At 38.9% G+C, this 27,182-nt stretch overlaps 1 protein-coding gene across 2 annotated transcripts; it reads left to right on the top strand.

The window, feature by feature from the left end:
- The first annotated feature begins 19,026 nt into the window (after nucleotides 1-19,026).
- emc10 (ER membrane protein complex subunit 10) lies at nucleotides 19,027-26,450 on the top strand. Of its 2 annotated transcripts, XM_084745025.1 has the most exons (8): nucleotides 19,027-19,181; nucleotides 19,319-19,385; nucleotides 20,332-20,444; nucleotides 20,660-20,773; nucleotides 22,373-22,557; nucleotides 23,878-23,971; nucleotides 25,541-25,638; nucleotides 26,142-26,450. In XM_084745025.1, exons 1-7 carry the CDS (start codon nucleotides 19,089-19,091, stop codon nucleotides 25,625-25,627), a joined length of 753 nt encoding a protein of 250 aa, XP_084601151.1. In that variant the 5' UTR covers nucleotides 19,027-19,088; the 3' UTR covers nucleotides 25,628-25,638; nucleotides 26,142-26,450. The 2 variants fall into 2 exon arrangements, with proteins under 2 accessions (XP_084601151.1, XP_084601150.1); XM_084745024.1 differs by lacking the exon at nucleotides 25,541-25,638.
- Nucleotides 26,451-27,182: the final 732 nt, after the last annotated feature.

Genomic DNA, 27,182 nt, shown 5'->3' with positions numbered 1-27,182 from the left:
CTCAGCTCTGCATGGAGCGTCCTACAATCTTACAAATAAGGGTTCCAAAAAGGTTCTTCCTGAAAGACTGAGGTTACGACCAGAACCATTTACCTCTGAAGAACCCTATTTTGAAGACAGGGTTCTTTGTAGGACTGAAGGGTTCGTTAAGCACTTCAAAGAGTTCTTCAAGGATTGCTGAAATTCTTGAAGAACTCTTTCATCCGGAGCTCAGTTGTTCTTTGTACCGTTATATAAAAGGGTTCTGTAGAACCCTCCTGGGTGGATTCTAGATAAAATCTTTGGAATATAAAAGGGTTCTTGGTAGAACTCCCTGGATGAGTTCTAGATAAAACCTTGGGAACAGGCCTAAAAAAGGGCTCTCGGTAGATCCCCTAGATAGGTTCTTAATGAAACCTTTGGAACATAAGGGGGAACCTAGGTTGTAGATAAAAAATTCCGAACAAAAACAGGTCTTGGTAGAAACCCCTGGTTGGTTTCTAGACAAAACCGTTGGAAGAAAAAAAAAGTTCTTGGTAGAACCCCCCAGATACTCTCTATATTAAACCTTTGGAATATAAAGGGGCTCCTGGTAGAACGTCCTGCATGGGTGCTGGATAAACTTTCTCAACGGGTTTCAAGTGGAACCTCTCTAAAATGTTGAACCAGGAACCAGAGAGGGTTCTGCCATGGGGTAAAGAATACTTTAGGGTTGTAGTTATCGCCTGTATTTCTGAGCGTGTACACAGAAAAAGGTCACTAATAATGTTTGTCCCTCTGAGACGAGTCCATAAAGCCTCACAGGTGCTGGAACTCGCGTGTTGTTCCGTGTCGTATGCGTTCTGTAACCGTCATGCATTAAGGCCTGTTGTGTCTGAGGACTGAGGGATTAGACACGCGGTCCTGCAGAGGGAATGTGGACCGTATATAACAAGACGGGGTTATAGAGATGATGATAAGAATTATGACTTGTTTGGATTCCACCGGCGATGTCTCTGTCCCCCTCCTTCCCCTCTCCTCCACGTGACGATGAAGATTTATGGACGAACAAGGGAGGAGAAAGGAAAGGATTTGGTAATGGGGTTGGAGGAGGAATAAAGAGGTGCGAAATTGAAGATTAGATTTTATGGCAGTGTTGTAAACTTTCCTGATGATTTGAATGAATTGTTGTTATGTGAATAAAGCTAGAAAACAATTGCTAAATGCAACTCTAATTTAGGGATGAGGAATCTGTGGCGTTCGGTAAACAAAGGCGGCTTTAAATACCGTATTAAGCTGTCATCCACTTCAGCTTTCCATTCATTTCCTTTTGTCTTCCGGCTCGCATCAACACAGCCCGCGCTCCAAATAGGCCAAGGCCTCTCTCAAATCACAGAGGAAGCGTGTAGAATGAGGGATACATTCTGGGTGTGTATCCGCCGCGCAGCACACTGTTTGGGTTGCGTTTGAAGCGTCTTTGTTAATGATATATCAGGGCTCAGTTAACTTTTCACACTCTCTCTGTAGGCGCTCATGGCGCAGCCTTCGCTCGACTCTGCATCTGTCTGTAATCCATCAAGCAGCGTGTGCATACCTGTGGGAACTCGATGATGGCCTCGGTATGAGGTAACGCTACACTGGACCAGTTGTGAGTCGTGCGGTCTGGGGGGTTGACGGGTGGTGGCGGTGGTGGGGAGGGGGGAGGGTGACAAGATGTTACCCTCTGTCTAGTCTGCAGCCAATAGGGTGTCAGGGAATTTAGCCTTCCACTAAACAACTGCAGCTCTCCAAAAACAAGAAGACAGACTTTTAGATGCCCAGTGGGGCTGTAGTCATGCTATAGATGGACTCAAACTGCACTGTAAAATAAAATATTGTTATAAATATTGTTATTGTTATTTAAAGTATTGATTTAGTTTGGTTAGTGTCCGGGCTGCATTCAATTTTGAAGCTGACTGAATTAGAAAATACAAGTTGAGGTAAACCTGTACTGGTTCAAACCAGATTAACATCAAGTTTATTTGATTAGAAAAGTTTAAGGGACAGTTCACCCAAAAATGAAAATTCAGTCATTATCTACCCCAGAAAAAACACATTAAATGCCTCCACACTGCTGCTGTTTAATTCAGTGATGCCTCAGAAAATATAAGCTTAAAATATTAATTATGTCACATTATATTTTCCTCTGCTGGAGTGTGATGTGGTGACTCAGTCAATCATGTGTTCTGTTTTGAAAAACGTATTATTTTTCCGAATCAAGTTGTCCTATCTGTAATATATTTACTGTCATATATCATAAAGCCATGATACGTCAAGACAGACTAAGGAGACATGCAGAGCTCACTTCAACAGCTCGACATTGATCTAAAGTCTGACTATTAGTTTGATCTAAACCACAGTCCAAGTTCCCCGCCCCACGCTCTGCCCCGTTCTTTGGGGAGGGGGGTTGTTTGGGTAGAGATGCTGGCCTCTGGCAGTATTACTGGTAATTAAAAATTGTGTTGTTATTTCTGCACACGCTCAGCAATGGAGCAGCGCCAGTAAACCGCCACCCTGGCACCCTGCAACTATCAGCATCAACACTGGTGCACAAGGTCTAATTATCCTGTAACAAAGAGCCCAGTGGCTCAACAGACAAAACAAGTCAACAATCCAGAGCTGCTGTGAAAAGCAATGATCCTGCTGGGCTTTTTTTTTTTAAAGTGGGTCAACTAGGGGCTTACAGAACAGACACACCCCTGCATTCCCTGAAGTGTCTTTCCCTTCATGGATCCACAAGGCCACAGCCGCTGCTCCTGCACTCGAGAACTATTCCTGTGACTGTTTATTGGGATCCGTGCTTCGTTCTAGATCCCCGCGGCTTCTTGACTCCCCGGAGCGGCTTTAACCGTGGCGAGCAAGACGCCACAGGGGGGAGTCACATGAGCCGCGACCAGCTGAGCGACAGGGGCAGAGGGGCTCCAAAGCTGAGAAAGTGTGATGAAGTTCAAGAGAGGGGCAACAATTTGGGATGGGTGGAAACACAAGAACAAGAGGAGCCTGAAGAGAAAGTAGTGATGTGGTGTGGGGAACATGATACGTGTGATGTCAGGACACTGGATTGGCGACACATCGGTGAGATATAATGAAATGAAGGGATGGAATTACTGCACGAAGGAGAATAAAAAGGGAAAGGGTGTAAACTCCTCTGGAGGGGAAAGATTTCACTTCTGCCAGACACTGTCATGAATATATCACACGTCAACACTGACGTATATGGAAGCTCCTTTCCACCAATGAGAGGAAAAAAAGATCCTGTAAGTCATTAGAATGAGAAACTTAAAATAAAGAATGAAACTTAAAATAATGAAATAATAGTGAGAGACTCAAAATAATCACTTAGAACTTATTATTTTAGGAGGTTTCTCATTATTTTGAGATACTAATTAGTTTGAGATATTAGTTCATTTTGAGATTGTGTCTCATTGTTTTTACAAAGTTTCAAATTATTTTGACAAAGTATCTCATTATTTTAACAAAGTTTCTTATTATTTTAATAAAGTTTCTCATTGTTTCAACAAAGTTTCTCATTATTTTAACAAAGTTTCTCATTATTTTAACAAAGTTTCTGATTATTTTGATATATGAACTTATAATTTTAAGACACTGATGCATTTTGAGAAGATTTCTCATTATTATAACAATTTTAAATGATTTAAATTATTTTTAGAAACATTTTGTGATTTTGAGGTACTAACTCATTATTTTGATTTACAGGATCCATTGTTTTCATCCCATTCGCTGAAACTGGTCTCTGACATGTCTTCAAATGTGAACTTTTAAGAAACTTTAAAAAGGCACCTTTTGTTTTTTGTCAAATTCACATTTGATTTATCCTTTAGAGTTTGAAATAAATATATAGGAAAAAGAGATCAGTGAATTTTTATCAGCCCATGACAGAGAACGTGATACCTCGACTGAAATCCACAAAAAAAAAAGAGGAGTTCTGACTTTTCCACACAATAACAGCGATATGCTGAACTTCCTGCAGATTGGCGTGAGGAGATGGATGCCAGCGGAGGAGACAGCGTAACAGAATGAGGGAGGCAATCAGGTCAGATAGATTAGGTGTCTGAGGTGCAGAGATACGACGCAAGGTAGTTACACCTGACTTGGCAGAGGTTCCTCTAACAAATCATCCCGCTCATCTCATCCCACTTTTATCTGTTATCTCCTCCTTTCCTCCGCTCCTCATGTATGCATTCGTTTCTCGGGTTTCAAGCAAACAGCTGATTGATGGTGCTTTGAGGTCACTGTTGACAAAGGGAATGGGGGGCATATTTCACAGCCCATGACTGATGCAAACATTACAACACACGCCGCGGCCTGTACAGTTTAATGTCACATATTTGCGTGTTGTATCAATGTCTGTTAATGTCTCCGTGTGGAGGTTATTAAATGTTAGTCCACATATATGGTTAGGTTACGCTGATGGAGCCTCACATGTGCGGTTTGCGGTGAGATGACAGGACTTTTACTCTTTTACAACCTGTTTTTTTTTTTTTTTTTTTTTTTTTTTTTATTTTAAGAAATCTTAGAGCTCCAGTTTCAATACATTTGAAAATAGAAGCTTTAGTTTCACAAAAAATAAAAATACTTCAGCACTGTGGCTCATGGCACAACAGATTTAGCAACAGTTGGGGTCACGGGGTTCATTTTGCATGGTTGGGTTTATACATTTTCAGGCCAAATACAAAGAAACAATACTTTGTCTCTGTATAAAACATATCACAGAAAATAATTAGATATAATAATTAATTCCTTGATTCTTACATGACCACACATGACTGTAAGCATGCTGACTTTTTGTCCATTTTTGCTTTCCTCAGCTTAATGAACCTCAGATGATCTCGACCTCGAACAACACGTTTGTCCCTATAAGAACCTAAAAAATCCATTATTCTTAATATCAGTGGCTCCTTTTCCAAGCTTATCATCTTTTTCATATTTGTGATGATGACATTTAATCATCATTATCATTAATTAAAACAAATATTGAGGGAATACTAAAAATAAACACATCTTAGTCTCTCTTAAAGGGACAGTTCACCCCAAAATCCGCGACCTCAATAGAGCTATTTATCCATTTAGATTTGATTGGTGTGAGTTGCAGAGTTTCTGAGATATTGGCCGTAGAGATGTCTGTCAGCTTTTTGTAGGAACTACTTTTTTTCTACTGGAAAGAAAGTAGTTCCTACGTGAAAGTTTCGACTTGAAATAAAGTAGTTTCGGTAGATTCTACTGCAAAAAGAAAGTAGTTCCTACATGAAACTGCTCTTAAGAAGATCTGTGGATTTCTTGAAAGAGACGTGGCTATTGATTTTTTAAAATGCAATTTTTTTTGTCAGTGTGGGCACCACAAACTAATGTAATCCTCAAAAACTCTCCAACTACATCCAGACAGATAAATATCACTACAGGTAAGAGAAAAACTATGTATTTTTTATTTCTGCTGGTGAATTCTTCCTTTAAAATCTTAAGAACAAATATTTGGTATTGAAACATTTAAGTGAAATACTGGGCTGAAATTGACATTCACATGCTGATATCCTTGTTATCCATCTCATATCTGTCCATACAGATCAATAACACTGTCAGCAACATCAGGGACACTGAAGGTGAATTTATGAAGACATGAGCTTGGAACTAACTAATGAAAACTAAAACTCATACCACAGATTACACAGTAACTCATGTTTTACAGCTTCATGCCAACTCATGACACTCATATCAAGAGACCATATTAAAGGTAAAAATAAGCATCTTTATAACATGTTAGTGTTGATTTATTGCCAATAAATGATCCAATAAAAGCTTGAATTGACATCAAGATGCAGTTTTAACCACATTCATCCAGAATTCAAACATTTTATGAGGAATGATTTAAAATTGTGGTTCAAATTATTTTCTGTTTCTGATCATCAGTGAGTTTGTTTTTTTTTTTCTGTAAAAATTAATCCTACAGGTGTGACCATCTTACCTGGCTTCTGGGGCTCAGGCATGTCTGTTTCTGTTTATAGTGATTCCTCTGAAAGCGTCTTCCTCTCTCCTTGTCTGTGGATCTGCCTGCGCTTCCTCCTTCATCCCTTTTTATCACCTCCACAGCCCCCCCCCCTCTAAAAAAAATGCACACACACACACACACACACACACACACACACACACACACACACCAGCACTGCCAGTCACTTCATCCAGCCCCCAACAAGTGGAACAAGGAAGGAAGAGAGTGACAGAATGGCTGTCACTTGAAACCTTGGCAGGAGCCGCGGAGCTTTGAGGAGAAGAAGGAAGACACCATGAGGGGTAAAAGCGGTTCAGAGCCATAAAGAAAAGTCCAGCCCTTGGGAAAACCTGCCAGCTGATTAACTCATTAGGGCCTGGAGCCAGAACATTAACAAAGTGACTGATGCTAATCAGCACGGACACTTTGATGGAGGGATGCAGCAGCGGCTGAAACGGCTCGGATATCTCTCGTGTTTAAAAAAAAAAACCCTGACATCTGCCTAGTGGACCGCAAGGAAATTATTAGGGTGGATGTTGGGGTCAGAGAAGGAGAAGTGTTAGCTGTTTTTTTTCTGTTTGAGACGTAACAAGCTGCACTTTGTGTCAAATTACACAAAAACCATGAATAATATGTTCTTTATAGACAGTATTAGACTTTATTAGAGGGAAATTAGGGACACATTACAGCAGAATTGTTCTGTAAAGTAAAGTGTATTGTTTTCTCCGCTGTTAGAACTTTATTACACTTTATTAGAAAATAATTCTGGATACATTACAACACATCTGTCCTGTAAACTAACAGCAAAAATGTCTCTCATCAGGGCTTTATTTCTTGGTGTCTAGTCATGCAAACAGGTCGGTTTTTAGAAATTTTATTACCACATACAGTAGAGTTAAATATAATGCATTTTAAAAGGAACTGTTCACCCCAAAATCAAAAAATACATATTTACATTTAATGCTGTTTATCCATCTGGACTGTTTCGGTGTGAGTAGCAGAGGTTTGGAGATATCGGCCACTTGGCCCTCAGCTCGTGGTGCTCAAAGTGCCCAAAACAAAATACATTTGAAAAACTCGAGCCCAGCGTCTCTTTCCAGAAATCATGACCTGGTTAATCAAAATAATCCTCCAACATTGTTGTTAGCAGTTTGATATAGGAACTACTTTATTATCCGCTGACCATATCACCATGCAGAAGGAAGCGTGCATTTACTGAAGTGAAAATATTATATTGACAGTAGTAATAACTGTTCATTTAGTAGCTCTTTGCTCAAAAGTAGAGAGCAGTGTGACAATTGCTAAAGTTCATCCTCAAGCGGGATCACAGCATCCACCTTCTGCGTTCCCTGGGAAACAAGAACTATCTCCAAGCTGCAACCTACGAGTTGCTCGCCTCCCAACGTGCAAATGCTCCACCACAACAAGTTTCCCCTCAACACTATTTTGCAGCAGCACTGTCGCTGCATCCCGGGCGTAGCACCGGCCAAGATGTTTGTGATTGGCTTAAAGGAATGCAAACAAGGCAGAGCATTGTAATACTGAGCAGTGTGGAGAGATGTCCGGCAATTCGAGACTGGGTTTAGGCACAAGGAATACTTGGTTAGGTTTAAGATAAGATTGTTTGGGGTTATGTTGCATTATATTACGTTACGCGGATGACACCATCATCATCAGCTGGATTTCAAACAATGATGAGACTTCATATCAGGAGGAAACCAACAGTCTTGCAGAGCGGGGCACAAAAAAACAACATAGAGCCCAACATCAGCAAAGCCAAAGAGCTGATTGTTGATTTTTGGAGAAAGGAGGCAAAGACGGACACCTTTACATCACTGGAGCTGCGGTGGAACCTGTCATGGATATCACACATCTCCACCCTGTTACAGAAGGCTCAGACATGGCTGCATTTCTTAAGGAAACATAGGGCAAATCTCTGTTCCATGTTGTTGTTAACACAGGAGAAACAACTGAAAGTATCCTGACTGGAAACATCACAACCTGGCATCATGGGATGTGCGCAACCCAGGACAGAAAAACTCTATAGGAGGTCATTAAAATGGCCCAGAACAGTAATCATTACTGATCTACCAAGCATCACTAAAGGACAAAACCAAGCTTCTTCCTGTTTACATCATCCTCAGTACTCCTCCATATCAATTAGTTTGTTGTATAGTTTTATTTATAGTCAATCAATTTATATACAATCAAGTCCAATCAATCAGACTTTTTTTATTTCTACATGGGACACGAACCTCAGTCTCTTGGGTGAAAGTCCCAGGGTTTCTGAGCCATCCATCTATCCACCCCTACCACATCTCTGCTAACGGTTACTGTGTGTCTCAAAGAGCAGTGATATTTGATAGATATTTGACGAGCTGTGAAAGTGTGTGATTTGGTCTATGTAAAATATATCAATAGGCCTTTAGATCTTGCTTTTTAAAAAAAACGTTAAACAGAAGTTTCAGCTCCTCTCCTGATGCCAATAATTTCTGTACAGTCCCTCGCTGAAGAGGATGAGAGAGAGAGAGAGAGAGAGAGGGGAAAAAATCCCCTCAGAAATGAAAATGAGAGCAAAGCAGCAGCAGCCTCACGTTCCTACAGAGGCTCTGACAATCCCATTTGTTCTCCAGTAGCCCAAACTGTCAACAGGGTGTATTTTATGGGACTGGAAGACCTCGGCTGGGATGTGAGGAACAAGGTCAAAGCCAGCAGAAGGAGGTCGCTGACCTTATGAGTTCCTGGAGAGGTTTGAACTCCTCGACCCATCACATACATGACTATATACACACACATGCATGCTTATGTCAGGTATTTGCTATATAAATATATGGTATATTAATTACACAGATACACATGTGAGTGATAGATGCACGACTGCGGCCTTTGTCGTCCTTCATTTGACTCCAAACGAATGGCAATGCAGACCTAAAATGGGTATTATAAATATCAATATTAAATTATGCATTCAGCAGCTTTTCTCTTTCCTTTCATTCGTCTGCATACAGTCGACCCTTGCTTTGAATTCTGCGCTCGTTTTCTCGCTGCCCGAATTGCCGGGGCTGCCATAACCTTGGCTATAACAATAAACATTCTTTGAGACTTTAATTTAGGGAGAGAACTTAAGTCAGAAAGAGAGGCAGAGATTGAAGAACAGCTATTTAAGGCAAGTGCAACTTGAGATTCAGATGTTCAAGGAGAACAAAATACCCTCGAGGAAGATTATGGAGGGCTGTTTGAATAGGACATAAAAGGTCCTTCAGTCTACTGTATATGCCAACTTTACATTACTTGACTTTAAAGCTGAATTATCTCTAATCAATGTTTCCGATGCATTCACAGCTCATCAGTGGTGATTTATGCTGCGACTAAACGCTCTGAATGGGTTGAAATTTTTCATGTATTGTGGATCTAAAGTGGATATAAGAGACTAACTATAGGCGTCCTACATGATCCACTGATCCCCTGTCCAGGATGACACCAGAGTTATTTAACGCTTGCATTAGTAAAGCCTCACTGAAGTACACGTTAAGCCAACTGAAGCACTTCAGAGCGTCTTTCACGTGACTGATACTCACCAGTTTAGAGATTAAAGCTGTCTGTCAGTAGGCAGGATTTTCTGTCGAAATTCTAGATATTTTTAAAAAGAATATTACACACTTGATCATATTGATCAGAATCCCATGTATCAATAGTTTAGCAAAATCCGGTGTTTTGCAATGTGAGACATGTCTTCTGACCTCTTCTGGATTATCAGTGCACTGCAGGCAGCAGCTGCAAAATCCAACATGGCTGCCTTTACGTAGTGACTCGAGAATCCAGCTGCCTCGCAAGGTAAACAACCGAGTCACAGGTAAGGAAGCTGCATATGCATATGAATAAACAACAAATACTGATAATGCACAGTGTAAAATAATGATACAGACTGATGACTACAAAACACACTTGCCAACCTTGAGGTCTCAAAAATAGGGATGATTTCAATACCAAAATTTTGAGTCACCAGCCTCCACAGCGCTGCATTTCCCTGCTACCTCATGTAGACCGCTACATCCTTAAATAAGGGTGTCCTTTGCTGGGCTCAGAGAGTCTGGCATGATGTTCTGGTTCAGAAAACAGTTTTTGTCTTCTCCTGGATTTTGTCAATATAAATAATCCTTGTCATGTGGTTTACATGATGAACAATCTGTGGTTTGTGAGGAAGTTAACATCAACCCTTCAACTAAAATCTGGTTGGTAAAATGAGGGTATTATGTGAGAAAAATCTGTTAAAATCACACATTGCTGGCTCAGCTTTAATAAGACTTGAAGAGACAAGCCATTGAAAAATATCTAAAACAACTTCCCTTTATTTCCTGCCAGTTCATCTGATCAGCTGTCGACACTGCAGCTTGTAAAACGTATTAACAGAGACCTCTGCCTGCTTCATGTAGGCTCAGGAGAAAATGAGTTTTCAGTGATCAACTCCAAACTGTGGCGGCATCACGCGCCGTCTCACTTAAACCTCAGTTTCAAAACAACTTTCTTTGTCATTTTTCATAATGCTCCAATTTTTTTTTACAGCACACGGGCGGACAGGACGTGACAGCGTCTTCCTTCAAAATGAAAGTCCTGTCGCCGTTTCACATAAATAAACATGCTTTCATATTTGACTAAGAATAGTAAGGTGACACCGTTGTTTAGGGCGATGACAGAGAGTAATGGGCTGTCCCAGTAAGGGGGGACAAGATACTGTATAGGCCTGCATAGCTTCAAAGACAGAGCCGCGGGGGGGGAATCACATGCCTCAGTAACCATATGCTGCATACAGAGCAGAACCCCCCACCTTCAAACTGAGCAGAGACACACTGCCTCCATGCTGACAGCGATATGATAATAACATGTCAAAACAACAAAAGACATACTGTACATGCAACTGTGATTTAATGTGTAAAATTAGAGAAAGTCTAGTTGCTATCATCAACTGACAAAGTCTTAAAGGGGCAGTTCACCCCAAAATCAAAAATATAGATTTTCCTTCCGGCCTGAAGTATATAAGTATTTATCCATCTAGAGTTTTTTTGGAGTGAGTTGCCAAGTTTTGGAGTTTTTTAGCGATTGAGATGTCTGCCTTCTCTCCAGTATAATGGAAGTGGACGGCAGTCGGCTTGTGGCGCACAAAGCGGAAAAACGGTGGCAGAGTCAGGCTGTCTTAGGGGCACAGTTGAAAAAAAATAAAGATGGCGCCAGCTGTACACGGTGGGACACCGGCACAGTGAACATCATGATGCATTTATGGTGAAACAGTTCAGTAATTCCTAGTTTTGATTCAAAATGTTTTATTATGTGACTTGAAGTGCAACAACTACTACACATCTGTAAAAAAAACACAGGGATCCATAAACTGTTTTAACATTAAACCTATAAGGCAGTGTATGCGTTTTCTCCACAGGAAGGGAACTTTATCATGTTTTGTCCACAAAAATATGCATTTTTGATTTTGGGGTTAACTGTCCATTTAAGAGGAGATGAGGTTGTGTAGGAGGTATAAGTGTTAGATCCCCATTTGGCTCCTTTAAGTTTGAATCTCTGCAGACATTGAGTCTGATCTGATCACTAATAGCAGCATAAGATATGTATTGTGGGTTAAATAAGCATGTGGCACGTTGAAATAAAGGTGTCATTTGATACATCACATTTTCCACAAGCTAATTTCTCCAGATACGGAGGGTTCTGGTTCAAAACTACTGAAATGTTCAGTTCAGATTATTGTTTATTCTGTAATCCTGCTGCAGAACTCCTCCACTAACTGTCTTCACTACGTCTGGACCCTGTTGGCCGTATCTGTTTTTCCTCTACAAAGAATAATAATAGTGATATACAAGTTTTATTTCAAAAAGAAATAGTCTCCAAATTGTAATTACCTACTGGAGGAACCTGCCTTCAGATCTGGAGTGGAACCTTCTGATCATAAATGAGGCTAAGGAAATGACCTTTACATAATTTATCATTTTTATCCCTCCAAAGTATTTGTGCAAAGACATAAACAGGACATTGGTGTGAACTGCTCTTTTTGTTATCTGATTCCAAAAGATATATATAATTTATTTTGGTCTTGTCCGCCTCTTTTATTTTTTGGCAAGATGTCTGTACATATATTTCCCAAGATATTGATTCTGAATTTTTTATGTAAATGTATTGTAAATGTATTTTTACATACTCTCCCTCCAAAACAAATCAATACTTTATAAGCCATCTTTTTAAAATTATTTTTTAAATTAAAGCCAGACAGTCTTTTAATTTAATCATATCATCTAAAAACAAGAAAGCTATATGAAATGATTAGTAATTTATTTCTGCACTGATCCTCTGGTATTACTGATTTCTGTTTTTTGCATACTTGTAACATTTCTGTTTATCAATTAAATGTTTTTCAAGTACTTTTTGGCTACTCTTTGCCAAACAAGGCAATTCAAAATACATAAAACATAAAAGGCATCAACACAAAATGTTGAAGGAACATAAGAGAATATAAAAAGAAATTTCAATACAATTAAAAGAGTTGCATAGAAAAAAAATAAAATAAAATAGGAAAGCAAATGTTTGAGGCTGATATAGTATTGGTAGAGTCGAGGCCTTCAGGACATGTGCAGAGGCGTTTTTGTGAGGAATTAAGGGGGAAAAATCCTCTTAGCTGTTTGTATGAAGTGTAGTTGTTTCCACACAATGGGGCGGCAGATTTAACCAAAACACGTTTCAATCTGCAAAGTCATCAGTGTCCTTAGGGAGCCTCGTCTCCAATTTGCTTAATTTTTTTCCTCATGTTTTTGACCTCATCCAGGACATTACTGTCACTGTCAAATATGTTTGATATTTTTGTCCGTGATCTCCTAATGTGAGCCAAATTATCGTTCTCGCAAATGTCAGGACAGAAATCACAGCGTGATACCCTCCGACGGGGAAGTCATTTTGTATAACAAAAGTTGGATGTCCAAAAGTAAGTCTTGACTTCTAAACTTTAAAGGATTAACACCGGATTCAAAACTCCTTTTCAGCGCTCTGATGCGTAAATGTTGAAGTTTAAAATGATGGATGCCTTTCACTCGTATCCACGGAGGTTTTCTTGCATGTCAGCAGAACTCCTGAGCCAGAAAAAAAGCATTGAGAAACAAATCACATCAATCACATTTGGCAGAAACCTGCTGCTGCTGCTGCTTCTCTTTTCTACTCTGGTTTGATATTTTTAAGTTTCGGGCTCTTCTGGCCACAACCCCAATCAGTGAGGTCACAGACATTCTGCCCCTGCGCTGATTCTTGGACTGTTAAACAGGGTTTTGGCAAGTGCAAACCTCGTTAAATTAGTAACTGGAGCCAGGATCCAGTGCATGCGGACCCAGAGGAGCAAAACAGCGATCCATAAATTCTGGTCAGGAGGTGCCACATATTGGAGCTCGTGCTCACTGAACCTGTTGAGCTTAAAGGAATGCTGCAAACAAAGCAGGCCTGAGTCACTGCCATGTAATGTGGAGAGAACTTGACTGTGCAAACCAGGATTTTATCCCAACTGTAGACCCGTTCTAGCAGTATTTGGTACATTCACAATGTCAAAATTCTTTCTTGATCTGATCACATGTAGGAAGCTTTGAAGACCTGAAGCTTTAAAGACCTTTAAGGAACCTGAAACACACTGGGAACACATTGGGTTCTGGTTTTTAATGAGCCAGTTTACACCTGGCATTAACATGTGTCTTGGGTGATCCGATCACACTCTGGGCTTTCAGCCTAAAAAAAAGAGGGAGGAAAACTGTGTCTGGATGGCTCAAATCCTAACCTAACCCTCACCCAGGAGACCAGGCTTTGTGTTCCATGTAAAAAACAAAAGCTTTAAGGAACATAAGAAGAAGACATACTTCATTAATCTCCAGGGAAAATTACATTTTTCACTCTGTTGTGATTTCTTTCTACTCATACAGGCCCAAACAGGACCTATAGATATGCATCAGAGAGATGTCAGAGCGAGGGGGCTGCACAGACACATATAGTCAGGTGCCCCAAGCAGACAGGGGTTCAGTGCCTCGCTCAAGGGCACCTCGGCAGTGCTGTGCCAGTTGTACCTCTGCAGCTACCAGTCCATGCTGGACTTACTAGATTATCCAAAACCCAAGACTGAGCTACTTCTTCCCCAAAGTGAGCTACTGATGCTGCAACAAACTGACAAAATGTTTTTACAAGGAACGAAACAGCTTAGTGTATTGCATTTAATGCTGAAATAAGTAATAAAGAAGTTAATTAAGTTTCTCCTCACTCAACAACTCAAATTTGAAGGAAATCTGGGGATATTACAGTTACTATCTCAATGGTGAAATGAGTTGAAACACACTGTTTGCAAACATCTGCTGCTTATCTTCACAAGTACAAAAGTCCAAACAAGTAATCTGCATTACAGTGAACCAAATGGAAATCAGACAGCTGTTTTGTGCGGACTTAACAGGACGTCAGTTGAGTAGGCGTTCCTTCAATGTGGTCCATGACACGTTACGTACAAACAGCTGGTAGAAGAACGTGGTCACATGCATCTTGAGTGCATTCACACCTGAACATAAAGCTGTCATGTTAATAGCAGGTGTAAACGGGGCCAGTGATTCATTCAGAAGTGTCAGAGAAGCTCCACATTCAAACAGAAAATTTATACATATGTTCAATATATAATCCTGTGTAAAAAAAAAATGGGAGAGGCTTTTGGCTGGATTCAAACAAGGGTTCTCCCTAAAGGGCTGGGGCTCTACCTAGAACCATCTGTTTCTATATAACCCTCTTTTGAAGACAGGCTTCATCAAGAATCATTTCTGGTTCCATAAGAACCATTTTCATCGATGTAACCCTGTTAGGAAGAGTTCTTCACAGATTGTTGAAATTCTTGAAAACCTCTTTTAAAAGAGTTCTCAGTAGAACCCCCCTGTGTGGGTCAGCACCTTTGGAAGGATCTAGATAGAACACCCAGACAGGGTTCTGGGTAGAACCATTACAGCATAGAAGGGTTCTCTGTAGAACCTCTCACTTGGGATTCTTGGGGAAACTTTTTACGGATGGTTCTGGGTATAACCCTCTATTCTGGGTTCTAGGTAAAACTCTCTGAAAGAGTTCCAGATGGAACAATAATAAAAGGTTTTAACCAAAAAGGGTTCTCCTGTAGGGACAAGCTGAAGAACCCTTTATGGGTCTTGTTAGCACCTCTAATTTTTGTAAGAATGCAGAGATAAAGAATCTTAGAACCACTGCAGTTCTGTTCTCCAGTTTTATAGCCAGTAAAGTCAGTCGGTGTTTTTTTTTTTCTCTCTCTCTCAGATAACAAACTGACTCTGAGCAGGAAGTCGGTTCTGATCACTTTGTGGTTTGAGACACATTCAGATTCCAGGTGTGAACATCGTCCGTCCCAGTCGGCTGAAGACACAATATGAATGGAAGATACTGATCTGTAGGTCTGACTGACTTCAGCGCAGCTGCAGTTCTCTGCTCTTTGTGATTCAGTGCAGATTCGCTCCTTAAAAGCACATTTAGGTAAATAAAAACCGCGCAGAGGTAGAACATAGAATGCTGACTAAAGAATTTAAAAACATGAACAACCCTCTTCATCACAGGACATAAATATTTATTATTCAGCTGATAAAATGGCACTTTTAGAGGCCTTCGGAGAGGGGTGGGGGGGTGAGAGGAAGGTTGAGGGTCTTTTCTGATCTGTTAGCAGCCTCTGCTGGTCCTGGATCTGTCAGTGCATCCAGAACCAAAGACTGGTGAATATTCACAATGGGTCTAAATATAAAATAAGTATAAAATGAAGATAAAACTCTTTTAACTCTTTTAGGAACAAAACTAGAGCTGCAACGATTAAATGATTATGAATCGATTATTAAAGGAATCTGCAACTATTTTGATAATTGATTAATTTGTGGTTTTGAGAAAAACAGTCAAAATTCTCTGATTCCAGCTTCTTAAATGTGACTATTTTCTGTTTTTTTTATTCCTTTCTGATGGTAAGTATTTGAGGACATCATCTTGGGCTTTTGGTAAACACTGATCAACATTTTTCACCATTTCCTGATATTTTATAGACCAAACAACATCTTGATCAGTCAAGAAAATAATCCACAGTTTAATCGACAATGAAAATAGTCATAAGTTGCAGCCCCAGACCAAACGCAGAAACAGAAAAACTGCACTCGATGTCTGGTGGCCTCAGCATTATTAAAACATACTTTTTTTATTTTAGGAATATCGCCAAGTCAGACCTTTTTTTAACTCAGAAAGATGCAGAAATTCTCACTCACACATTTATTACTCGCCCTTTAGACAACTGTAATTCCTTTTTTACTAGATTATCCAAAAAGTCGATAAGAAAACTGCAGCTATAGTTCGGAATGCTGCAGCCGGAGTCTTTAAACAAACCAAAGAAGATGGATCTGTACACTGGCTACCTGTATCTTTTAGGACTGATTTTAAAGTTCTTTTATTTGTTTAAAAAGTCTTGAAAGACCTTGGGCTTCTTTCATTTTATGCTTCAGCCAGATCACTGCTGTCCTCTGATGTTTTTCTTTTAAATGTTCCTTATATGTCCCATAAACGCCCCGTAACGTTCCAGTACAAAGTGAATTACTGTAGTGAAAACAGCTAACAGTAAAAGCGTGCAAGAATTTCAGCATCTTTCTGAGTTTAAGAAAAAAAAAGTCAGACTTTGGCGATATTCCTAAGATTAAAAAAGGAAGTGCTGTGAGTCATTTCTAATTATTTTCACACAAAATGCATTCAGTGACCTCATTTTCCAAATCCCATGAACTCTTTTCTTATTCCTACTCCAACACTTGCAAAACACAGCAGCTCATTTTCAAATGTTAAATGTTAGAAACACATTCAAAACACAATTATGGAAAATGTCATGCATTTCTGAAATAAGCATGTTGGAAATATAAATCTTACAGTGACAGAATATTTACAATAAAATTAAATCATAACCAAACAGACAAAAGAGGAAGGCTTTGCAGTGACTTTGTGCAATAATAGGAGAAAAAAAAGCACTGACCGATGCTTGTTAGCAATTTAAAAAAACAACTGTAAAATGAGAAAATTTAAACTATAAATCTGAATGTAACATCTGACATTTGTGCTGCTGGTTTTAATCTGTCCACTAGCATGCAGTTCTTCTCTTTCTGTGTTTGGTCCAATGAAAAGAGTCTCAGTTTTGTCCTCACTTAGCTTTAAGAAGTTTTTACTCATCACAGTTGAACTCACTGCCTCTGGACATTAAAATGTCCAGCTGTCTGTATTTTTAAAAGTAAAAAAAGACCTCTCTTGTACATCTTGCATCATTATTATTATTACATCACATTATTTTGGTGTTTCTTTCACTTCATTCTACTAACTATTATTGTTTTGTTTTTTTGCTTTTATTTTATTTTTTTATTTTGCTTTTTTTTTGCGTTTATTTCGCTTTATTTATTTTTTTCTTGTAAAAATATTAGTACTACTAATATTCAAGTACAGTATACATTTTACAGTAGATAATGCTCTCAATATAGAGGGACACTTAGCTGTCCAAAAACAAAAGTATGATTGAATAGATTAGAACATGTTACTTGTTTGGGCTCTTTTAGGTTAATTATCATCCTACAACCTTTTTTGCGACAGCCAACACGCAGAGCAACACGCTAAAGCCCAAAATAGAAATCAAAACCTCCTGAAGAAGAAGAAATTGCTGCTGACACGTTACAAGACAGCAACACACATACAGACCCGGTTCATTAGTTGCATTCTGTCAACAGACAAGAAAACTACTGTAAATACCGAAATTCTAAAAATACAAATTCAAAGAGCAAATGCTGTTTGTGTGCAGCAGCCGTGGCAGAGCAGATGATAACACTGACACGCTCAGAAACAGACAGAAGTGAAGAGGAAAGTAAGTTGATATATAGTGAGAAGTATTGCACAAACAACCTGCACGCAAGTAGGTCAGCACATACACCTTAAATACTCAGCATGCACAAATTAACTCTGTGTGTTTGTGTGCATGTGTGCATGAGATGAAGTCTTAGCTATAAGGAACTGTATTTGCAGTGCTGAAATTAACAAATTACAAATACTCAAATTACTGCAGTTAAGTCGTTTTTGGGGGTACTTGTATTTTCATGAGCATACTTGCAAGTCAGGTGTAACTTTACTCTTACTTAAGTTTACACAACACTATGCAATGTAAAAAATCACTATTGAGTAGTCCTACAAATTAACATCCAAACCTTTTAATTGCATTTTTGTAACCAATAAGAGTATTCAGATGAAAATGAGGCAATAAACACATGACATATACAGATGGAAAACAAACAAATGAAAAAAAAAAAATCTGCAGCAGGCACAGTATCCTCTTGTTTGAAAAAGCAACACAAAAGTGCCCTCTTGGATGCCCCTATGGTAGATAAAAGGTGGTAAAATGCCCACCAGGGTGCCCCTTCAGTGGATCAAACCAGTAGTTTTACTTGTAGTTGAGTAACATATCAGTAATGTAACAATACTTATACTGTGGGACAGATTTTCAGTACTCTTTCCATCAATGATGAGCTAGATTAGGCCTACAAAGCTCCTAAAAGAGCATTCTATAAAAGTTTGTCACACACACACACACACACACACACACACACACACAAACACACACACACACACACACACACACACACAAAAAAAACAAAAAAAAAAAAAAAAAAACAAATGGAGAAAATAAAGGAGAATGAGGTTCAACGTTTACAGATTGAGCAACAGAGGGATTATATTTTTATAAATCAAATGTTTTTGACAGCAGGGCATTTCAACAAAGGCAGTGATTAAAAAAAATACTTTAAATGCACATTTTAATAACATGAGAAAAGAAAAGAAAAAAGGAAGGGAACAGAAACTAATTAATAGATTATCAAAACGGTAGGCAATTAATTTAATAATTGATTAACTGTTGCAGCACTAGAAAAAAAGTCTACAAAATCCTGACTTTTATAATGAAAAAACATTCCGGAAGTACAAAGTGTTGTTGTAGTGCGACTGACGCTGTCTTCCGGTTTCCGTTTCTGTCAAAATGGCTCGTGTACTACAATTTAAAATCGCAGTTGTTTCGCTTGTTTTATTTGTCGTATGTACGGATTTTGTACGTTGTAATAATGGCAGAAGGGTAAGTGTGAAATTGTGTTAATTTAATGTTAGAATTTGGCTGCGGCGAAACGGAAGCTGCACCTGTTAGCTTTGTAATTAGCATTAGCTTTGATCAGCTGAATAAAGGCTAACTGTACATTTTATTTTTATTATCAGCTTGGCGATGCCATGGACACTGAATTCAGCGGTTTCTCTGTACCTCTGGAACACTCTTTTGAAGTCGGTGAGAAACTGTTGATTTTGTTTTATTGCCGTTATGTTATTTGAAATGTTATTACCAGTGCTGTCAAGCTAACTGAGCACCACTGTGCTATTAGCGATAACGCCGTGCCCGAATGGAGACCCTACATACCAAACCTCATTCAAATATCTGTTAAGTTAATAATTTTTTGATGTGCCGATAAATTAGTGTACGTGATTCAACAGAAATTAAGTTTTTCAGGGCTGAAAACATGTTATACGCAACTCGGCATGCAGAGTAAATGTCAACATTTTGTTTACAGTGCTTATTTTCAGTTATTTACTTTGTCAACAAGACATTTGTCTTTCTCAGGCTGTTTCTGAAAAACATTAAAGGTATAGTTAAATGAAAATTCAGTCATTATCTACTCACCCTCATGCCGATTGAAGGTCAGGTCTAGGTGTTTAATCCACACTCTGCTGGAGTTTCACAGGAAAACAGAGTTGCAGAATCTCCCGTCTTTTAAAGCTCCAACATGCCAAGCTGACTAAAATAAATGTTATTTTCACCATTTTTTTAGCCTGAATCTTCACTGTAGATCCTTAGCCTGGAGCCTTGTCCGCACGCACATGCACACTGTCTGAAGTTGGTGTGTGGTGTGACGGTGTTCAAACGGCACACCTGACTGAATTTTTATCTTTAATAAATGTGTGCCTGAAGTGCTTTTTTTCCAGTCGTTAATCAAAAGCAAAATTCGTCTCATGAGCATTTGCAGTCAGTGTTGATGGCAAATTTAGTCAATTGATTAATTTGATTAATTCCTGTGCATACTATGGGCGTGGGCATCAGAGGCTCAAGCGCAATGCATTCTGGTACATGTAGGCATTGACCATCGACACTTATTGGACTTCCACATAAAACAAGTGATGAATTTTCCCTTTAATGTGACCTGTTTTCTTCTCACTGTCTGTTGTCTTTCTTGTCTCAGATGATGTAGCAAAGTTTCAAGTACGAGGAGCGCTGGTGTTAAAAGTTGGAAGGGATCCCAGCGTCTCACTGACTCAGAACCAGCTATCAGAGGAAGACAGAACCAAGCTGAAGGTGAAATAAGATCAGACTTTAAAGGATGTAGCTGTGTCCAAAATAGAGATTACTGAATTCCCCCTTAGTTCTTTTTTGACATGTTATGCTCATCACTGGTGCACAAAGTAAAGTAATAGACCAAAAATCAGGATGCACAAAAGTATTTGAGTGTGATCAGCATGGCATGCTGTGAATCTGCATCTTTAACATGTTTGTTTTGAATGACTCTTCAGGAAGTGGCTGCAGTGGACGGCCTGTACAGAATCAGAGTGCCTCGTGTTTTCCTGCAGGCAGACAGACAGACAGAGCGGCAGATGGAGGGTTACCTCACAGCATTTGTCAGAGCTGTATGTATTTCTCACATCCTCACCACAAAATCCTCTTCAAAGAACAATTTAGGGAACCGAGAGAATATTTGTGTTTGATAAATCTATTTGTTCTGCTATTAATGGAACTAATCAATTCAATGCTTCTTTTCTAGGTCTCCCTCTAGTTCCAATTGTTTAAATTGATCATTAAAAGTAGAAGTACAGAAGTACTTTGACTGGATCCCTTTTTTCAGATATTAAAGAGAAACTTTAGGTTAAGATTTTGTTTCCAAATATACCTTGTTTATCAAGACAACATTTTAAGTTGATCTTTTGTTTATGTACAAGACAGTTATTGATGCTGTTTGGTTAGGACTGTACCAAATGCTTCGAAACTTAAAAAAATCAAGGCTATTTGGGGCAGCCCTTCCTTTGATGAATATTCATGAATGAACCTTCTGGCATTTAGGGGTGAGAGAGAAAATCAATTCTATTAAGTATTGCGATTCTTTTTTCGTTTTTTAAAATTCCTGACACATAATGAGAATTTACATTGATGTGCTACCGGAAATTTGCACATCAGTCGCAATCATAATAATCTCAATAAACTGATCCATTTTCCTTCACATGCTTCACGTGTGTGTTCACACTTTCAGACATAAATTTCCTCTGATCTGTGTGAACAAAGCTTCTGAATTCAAATTGCTGACTCAGTCTGTTCTCAACACTGACCAGCTTCAGCAACTTTAAAGGGTCAAAAAAATCAAAATTCACAGTGAGTTTAAAAATACAGCTACCAATGGTGGAGACAGTGTGCCAGCAGAGGGCAGCACTTATATCTGTATGTTTTTGATCGAATTGTTTGTTCACTGCTCGAAGAGCAAGAGCAGCTAAACGTAGCAGTTTTTCAAAAAGTAAATATTTTTATTTTAAATTTCAGATGTGAAGGATGTTCATTTAAAGGCTCACAATTGTGCTGTGTGCACTTTTCAGTGGTTCTATTCATTTTGGCCCAACATTTTTTATTTATTATTTTCTTACAGCACTAGCTTACTGAGCAGAAACATGTCAGTGTAGCAGTTAACCTCAAAAAGTATTTTATTTAATACTTTTTATGCACCATAGTAATGAAAGAAAACTAAGAAAGACTGACTGACATGTTGATGCTCGTTGATTTTGGAAATATGAATCATGCTATACAGTCTCTAGAAGTGCATGATTCAACTTTTTCACATGGTCTTGTGTTATAAAAGAAAGCAACAGTCAAAATACTTAGAAATCACAGTACTTCAGTATCGCAATAAAACTTTCATGTGTTGAGCCAAAGACATTTTCCACTCTGATGGACAATGTTCTTATCTAGTCTTTTGCCTTTGAACACTTTGATGCAAAATGATTCATGCATATTTCCACTAGAATTCTATTTTAGACTAGACTTGTAAGTAGATAACCCAAATCTCTCCACTGTGTAAGGTTCTGTGAGAATAAAAATCAATCCAGACTCATGTGAAATCTGAAATCTTCTAAAATGGGTGTAATATTTTTCTAATAGATAGATAGATTTCCACCATGTGATATAAATGCAGCTGATACTAACTGTTAAATATTGATGTGACTCTGCTCTGCTCTGGTCCTCAGTGTGCCATGGTTGAGTCCCATCTGAGTGATGTCATCACCCTCCACTCCGACGTCTCTGGGTACCTCATCGGTGTCTCCATAGTGACGATACCCGGAGCCTGCAGGGGCACTGAGGTCGAGGATGAAGTTGATCTGGAGGTTTTCAACACCACACTCAGCATCATGTCTCCTGTCAATGCACCGGGGTCAGTCCCACATTATATATATTATATTAAATAAAAATAACAAAACAGTAATATTAAAAGATACCACCAGTTTTAGACGGTGTAGACGAATTGGGGGAAGTTCAGCAAGTAAACAAGCTGCCATTGCTGCAGTGCGTCTCCCCACAGAATGCAGGTGTCAGTGCGAGCTGTCATGAAGAGTGTGCATGTGCATTTACCTTTTATGTAACGTTACCTTTGACTAGAATGTCTTGGAAGTTGGGAAGAACCTGCAGTGCTAGGCTGCTCCAACAGCAGTCGTAAACTTCAACTTCAGAAAAAAAAAAACAAAGGAATGCAAAATACACAAGTCTGTACTTCATGAAGAGTGCTCCTGTGTTAGACCAGACTCTCTGGGCGTTCGTCAGAAGTGGATCTACACCTGAATACCTGTGAAAATATATGAATTCATATTTTCTTAAATATATTACGCAGTACTTCATCACTTAAACTCTGAATTTTCAATACTGTCTATTTTAACAACCAGCTAAATACTGTGTAAAATTATAAGAACATTAATATCAGCATCCAAAAAGGTACTCAGAAAAAAAAGGTCATCAGTTACTGAACTGAACGTCATCAATCCAGTTATCCATGTTCAGCAGCAGAGAATCTTTGCCATTTAAATCTCACAGTTTTTATTGATGAAATTCATGAATTCATGCTGAAGTTCACCCACTACCCTTATAAAGTTATCGCTGGTTCCCAGGGTGTTAGAAAATTAAAACTCAAATGACTTGACACCTCGACCCCAGCTGTCTCTCTGTGTGGCTCTGAGTATAATGCAGCCACTGACTGTCATTAAAACTTGTGCATGCAAGCATCTAAAACCGCTGGCTCTCCAGCAGGACGTTTTTCTCAGCTTTCTCAACAACTGCTCATGCAAACTATTTTACACTCCACACTGCACTTTCTTGCATCTTTAGCAATGCACCCGCTTCATGTGAAGTTGATCGGATCGACTGTTACAAAGAAATCAGAGGGACAGATGTACCGAGACTCCTTAGATAAAAGAAGGCTTTCTCATTTTGGTTTTTCTTCCGTCCAGTCTCAACCACTCGATAAAACTTGACTGCGTAGGGCAGCACACTGTTACAATCTGTATCTGCAGCGGTCTGCGCGTTAGTGAAATCCTCTCGGGTGGCTTTTTCAGATGTCTTTGATTCAGTTATATTTGCCGTGGCATAGCAGCTCTACATCGTTTCCCCATAGGTAGAACAAGCCTCTCTGCGCTCCTCTGCCTTTCAGATACATTTTCTGTTTCGGGGTTTGTTTGAATACTAATTGCCCGTTTTCTTGCAGACCTGAGACGGCTCTGTTCCTTGAACGCTTGGAACAGGAAGTGGAGAAGAAAGGGAAGAATCCACAAGAGCAGAAATCTTTCTTTGCTAAATATGTAAGTACTCCCACTGAAAACTGCTGATAAAGCTAACAGGCTGCACATGAAGATAAACTCTGTGTCTTCAGTAATTGGGCTGTGATTATTGTAATGGTCTTTATAGTTAATGAACACATGAAAATGCATATTTGGCTCATCATTTCTTTTTTGCTCAAACCCACCTCAAAGTTTTTTATGCATGCAGCATGTTTCAAAATAAAGTACAGAGGTTACTTCAGTAGTAGGAGTAAAAGATGTTTTTGTATTTAATTTCATTTTCCATTATTTGTGACAGAAAACTATGAATATGTCATATTTGCACATTTTTTGTTTGCTGTATTCTGTGTTTGGGATTCACTCTTCATTCCTGTTTGAAGGAACTTTCACACCTGCAGTTAAGTTTTTTTGGTTCAGAGTATAAAAACAAAAAGACGCAGTGTTGCTTTTTACCTGTTGGGCAGTTCGTACAACCACGTATTATGGCCCATTGTAGGTAAAAATAATAAATAAATAAATAAAAAATATGGAGCTGGGAGGAGTGGAGTGATATGCCAAGAGAAAACTTCAAGAATTTCCAAGATTATAGTCTTGCATTTAAAAAAAAAAGAACTTGCATATACTCTGAGATTGAAGTTGTGATCTGTTCATACTCACAAATCTTTTTTTTTGAAAAACCTTCAATACAGAAACACACAGATATAACACACTAAACACAGACTTTTTTTTAATGAACATGAAAATCATGACGGAAAATTGATCATTTCCACTGATAGAAGACTAAAGTTAGTTGTCATGTTTAATCAAATGCTGCACCACCTTTAAATTGTCAGAAAATTGTGAAATATTTTCTTTAAATGTCTTGTTTTGTCAAACCAAAACCCAAAGATACTAAACAGGGAAAAGCAAAAAAATGTCCATATTTGAGATGCTGATATCAGCATTTTCTGCCACTTCTGCCTGAAAAGTTACATTAACCATCGATGGATTATCAAAACAGCTCATTTCTTTTGCAAAAGCCTGCAGTCCTTCTGTTGAGCCCTGGGTTTGCATGTTGCCTTCTACTCACTCTGCTTTGCTTTCACACTATGATCAAATCACACCAGAGTCTTTTTTAGGTGATCTCTGACCTAAAACTTTTGGTCCACACCAGAGTTTGCTTGTCAGCTTTCACACCAGTCTAATATAACTGAATCAGACAGATCAGGTGTGAAAGTCCTCATCAGCTCTGTGCTGCCAGGCCAAACGTGTGATGCTGCTGTCTTGAACTCATCCAACATGATTCTCCTCAGGTTCAATTTTAAGCTAACATGAAAATTAGTCGTGAGATTTTGTTTGTCCTCTGACATTTTGAGCTGCCAGTTGGAGTAAAAAGCGTCTCTCCCCTGGAGCCCCGTGTTTTGAAACATCCCCGCAGAGAACCTGCAGCCTCGTGTCCCCGTCGCTTGGCTCATCTGTCCAATCTCCCCCGTCTTGTTTTGCTCTGTGCTGCTGCTGCGTGCATCGTGCTGTGTTCAGTGACCTGTGTTGACTCTGTGCTGTGCTGCGTCCGATGACAGTGTGTTGACTTGGTGCTGTGCTGTGTTCCAGTGGTATTTGATTCTGGGAGGTGCAATCTTCCTCATGGCCACCAATTCAGCACAGCCCCCAGCAGGGGGAGGAAGAGAGCAGAGCTGATTCCCACTGAAGTACTGTTTTCTTACTTGTGGCTCGTTCTGTCCCCCTTCCTCCTCTGTCAAGTTATGTATTTAACTTCTAAGCAGTATGACTAACTGAAACCCACCCTCTTTCTCCCACTCACTCCTTTTTTTCCACTCTTGAAAGGTTTTTTATTCCAGGATCAAAACCAAATACTTTTCAGACTGATAAATGCTCCACTTTTCTTAAAGTGTTTTGAATGAGAAAACTTCCTGCTAAACCATCTAGAAGTCCTAAATCTCAATAGTGAGTGTGAACATGTTGAATATGTGTTTGGTTTTTGATCCTGAGGTTTTTCATTTTCCTCCAGTCTCTCACCCACTTTGTCCACTTCATCTTTTCTTCTTTTCTGTTCAGAAACTAAACTGAAGCTAATCTGGGCTGACCAATCTGCAACTGTTGAAACGTTCTCTGTGATCACAGTTAAATTTGATGTCTAGAAAACAAATATCACTGTATTCACTCCTGTCTTTTCCCCTCTTGTTCTCTGCAGTGGATGTACATCGTGCCTCTCGTTCTCTTCCTCATGATGTCTGGCGCTCAGGACCAATCGGGTGGCGGAGCCGGGGGCGGAGCAGCCAATGGAGGCGGCCGATGATCAACACGACAACAGCCTCTTTTTTTTTTCTCAACATTAACTGAACAATAATTCTCTTGAACAGTTTTTAATTGCTGTACATAAAGTTATTTAATGAGGATAAATGTCAAACAAGTTAAACTTGTACAGTGAAGAGAAGATATTGAGCCCTGCAGACGACTGCATTTTTAATACTAATGTGAAAATAAAGTATTTATTACTTGATCTGCTTTTTCTGTCATGTCACACCTGCACAGTAATATAAAAATCTAAATGATATATACATAGAATAGGCAGTATATCAATATATATGGTACATTATCAGGACAGGTCTGGTTATTGAAGGGAAAAAATATATCTGTGAGATTCCAACATTGTAAAATAATGTTTAATCAATTTTAGATGAAAATACAAAACAAAATATGTTTATATATATATATGATTATAAACATTTATTTTAACATTAATAATAATAAATTTCCACCTAGAACCATCACAAAAATAATCACAGCCTCTAGTACAGAAATAAAACCCAAAAAATTTTGGGAACATTCCAGTTTTTAATAAGTAAGAGTGCTTTGTTTCAGAAGTTGAGCGCTTAAACACAAACAGTCAGTGGGTTATAGTTGCCAAAACATGTTGCAACCGTCCCTAGTCTCCCCTACTTTAGTTTTAATTGAGTCTAACTAATTATTTCTATTTTAATGTTGAGAAATTGGAAATGGAGGCAACTTGTGAAGTTTTAGTGACAGAGAGATGATAGTTTCTAAGCATATGGTCAGTATAACCACCTGTGACCAACATGAAGTAAAAATGGTCACATTTTCTTTGCCTGTTGTGTGTTTTATATATAAAAACATTTTATATTAAAATACAGACACTTTTAGGAAAAGTCACACACGAGCAGCGTTGTGTTTTTTTTAAGTTGTGTTGAGAGGACAACTGATGTTTATGTTT

This window comes from Lutjanus erythropterus, chromosome 19 (genome assembly GCF_056507025.1).
Source record: "Lutjanus erythropterus isolate fLutEry1 chromosome 19, fLutEry1.hap2, whole genome shotgun sequence".
Taxonomy (NCBI): Eukaryota; Metazoa; Chordata; class Actinopteri; order Lutjaniformes; family Lutjanidae; genus Lutjanus; species Lutjanus erythropterus.
This window is presented reverse-complemented; position numbering and strand designations above follow the sequence as displayed.

Bases quoted from the DNA above. Each gene is read 5' to 3' on its own strand.
- emc10 (XM_084745024.1), top strand. From the start codon at position 19,089: ATGGCTCGTGTACTACAATTTAAAATCGCAGTTGTTTCGCTTGTTTTA. The intron at 19,386-20,331 runs GTGAGAAACTGT...TTCTTGTCTCAG, and splicing joins GGAACACTCTTTTGAAGTCG to ATGATGTAGCAAAGTTTCAA. The intron at 22,558-23,877 runs GTCAGTCCCACA...GTTTTCTTGCAG, and splicing joins TCTCCTGTCAATGCACCGGG to ACCTGAGACGGCTCTGTTCC.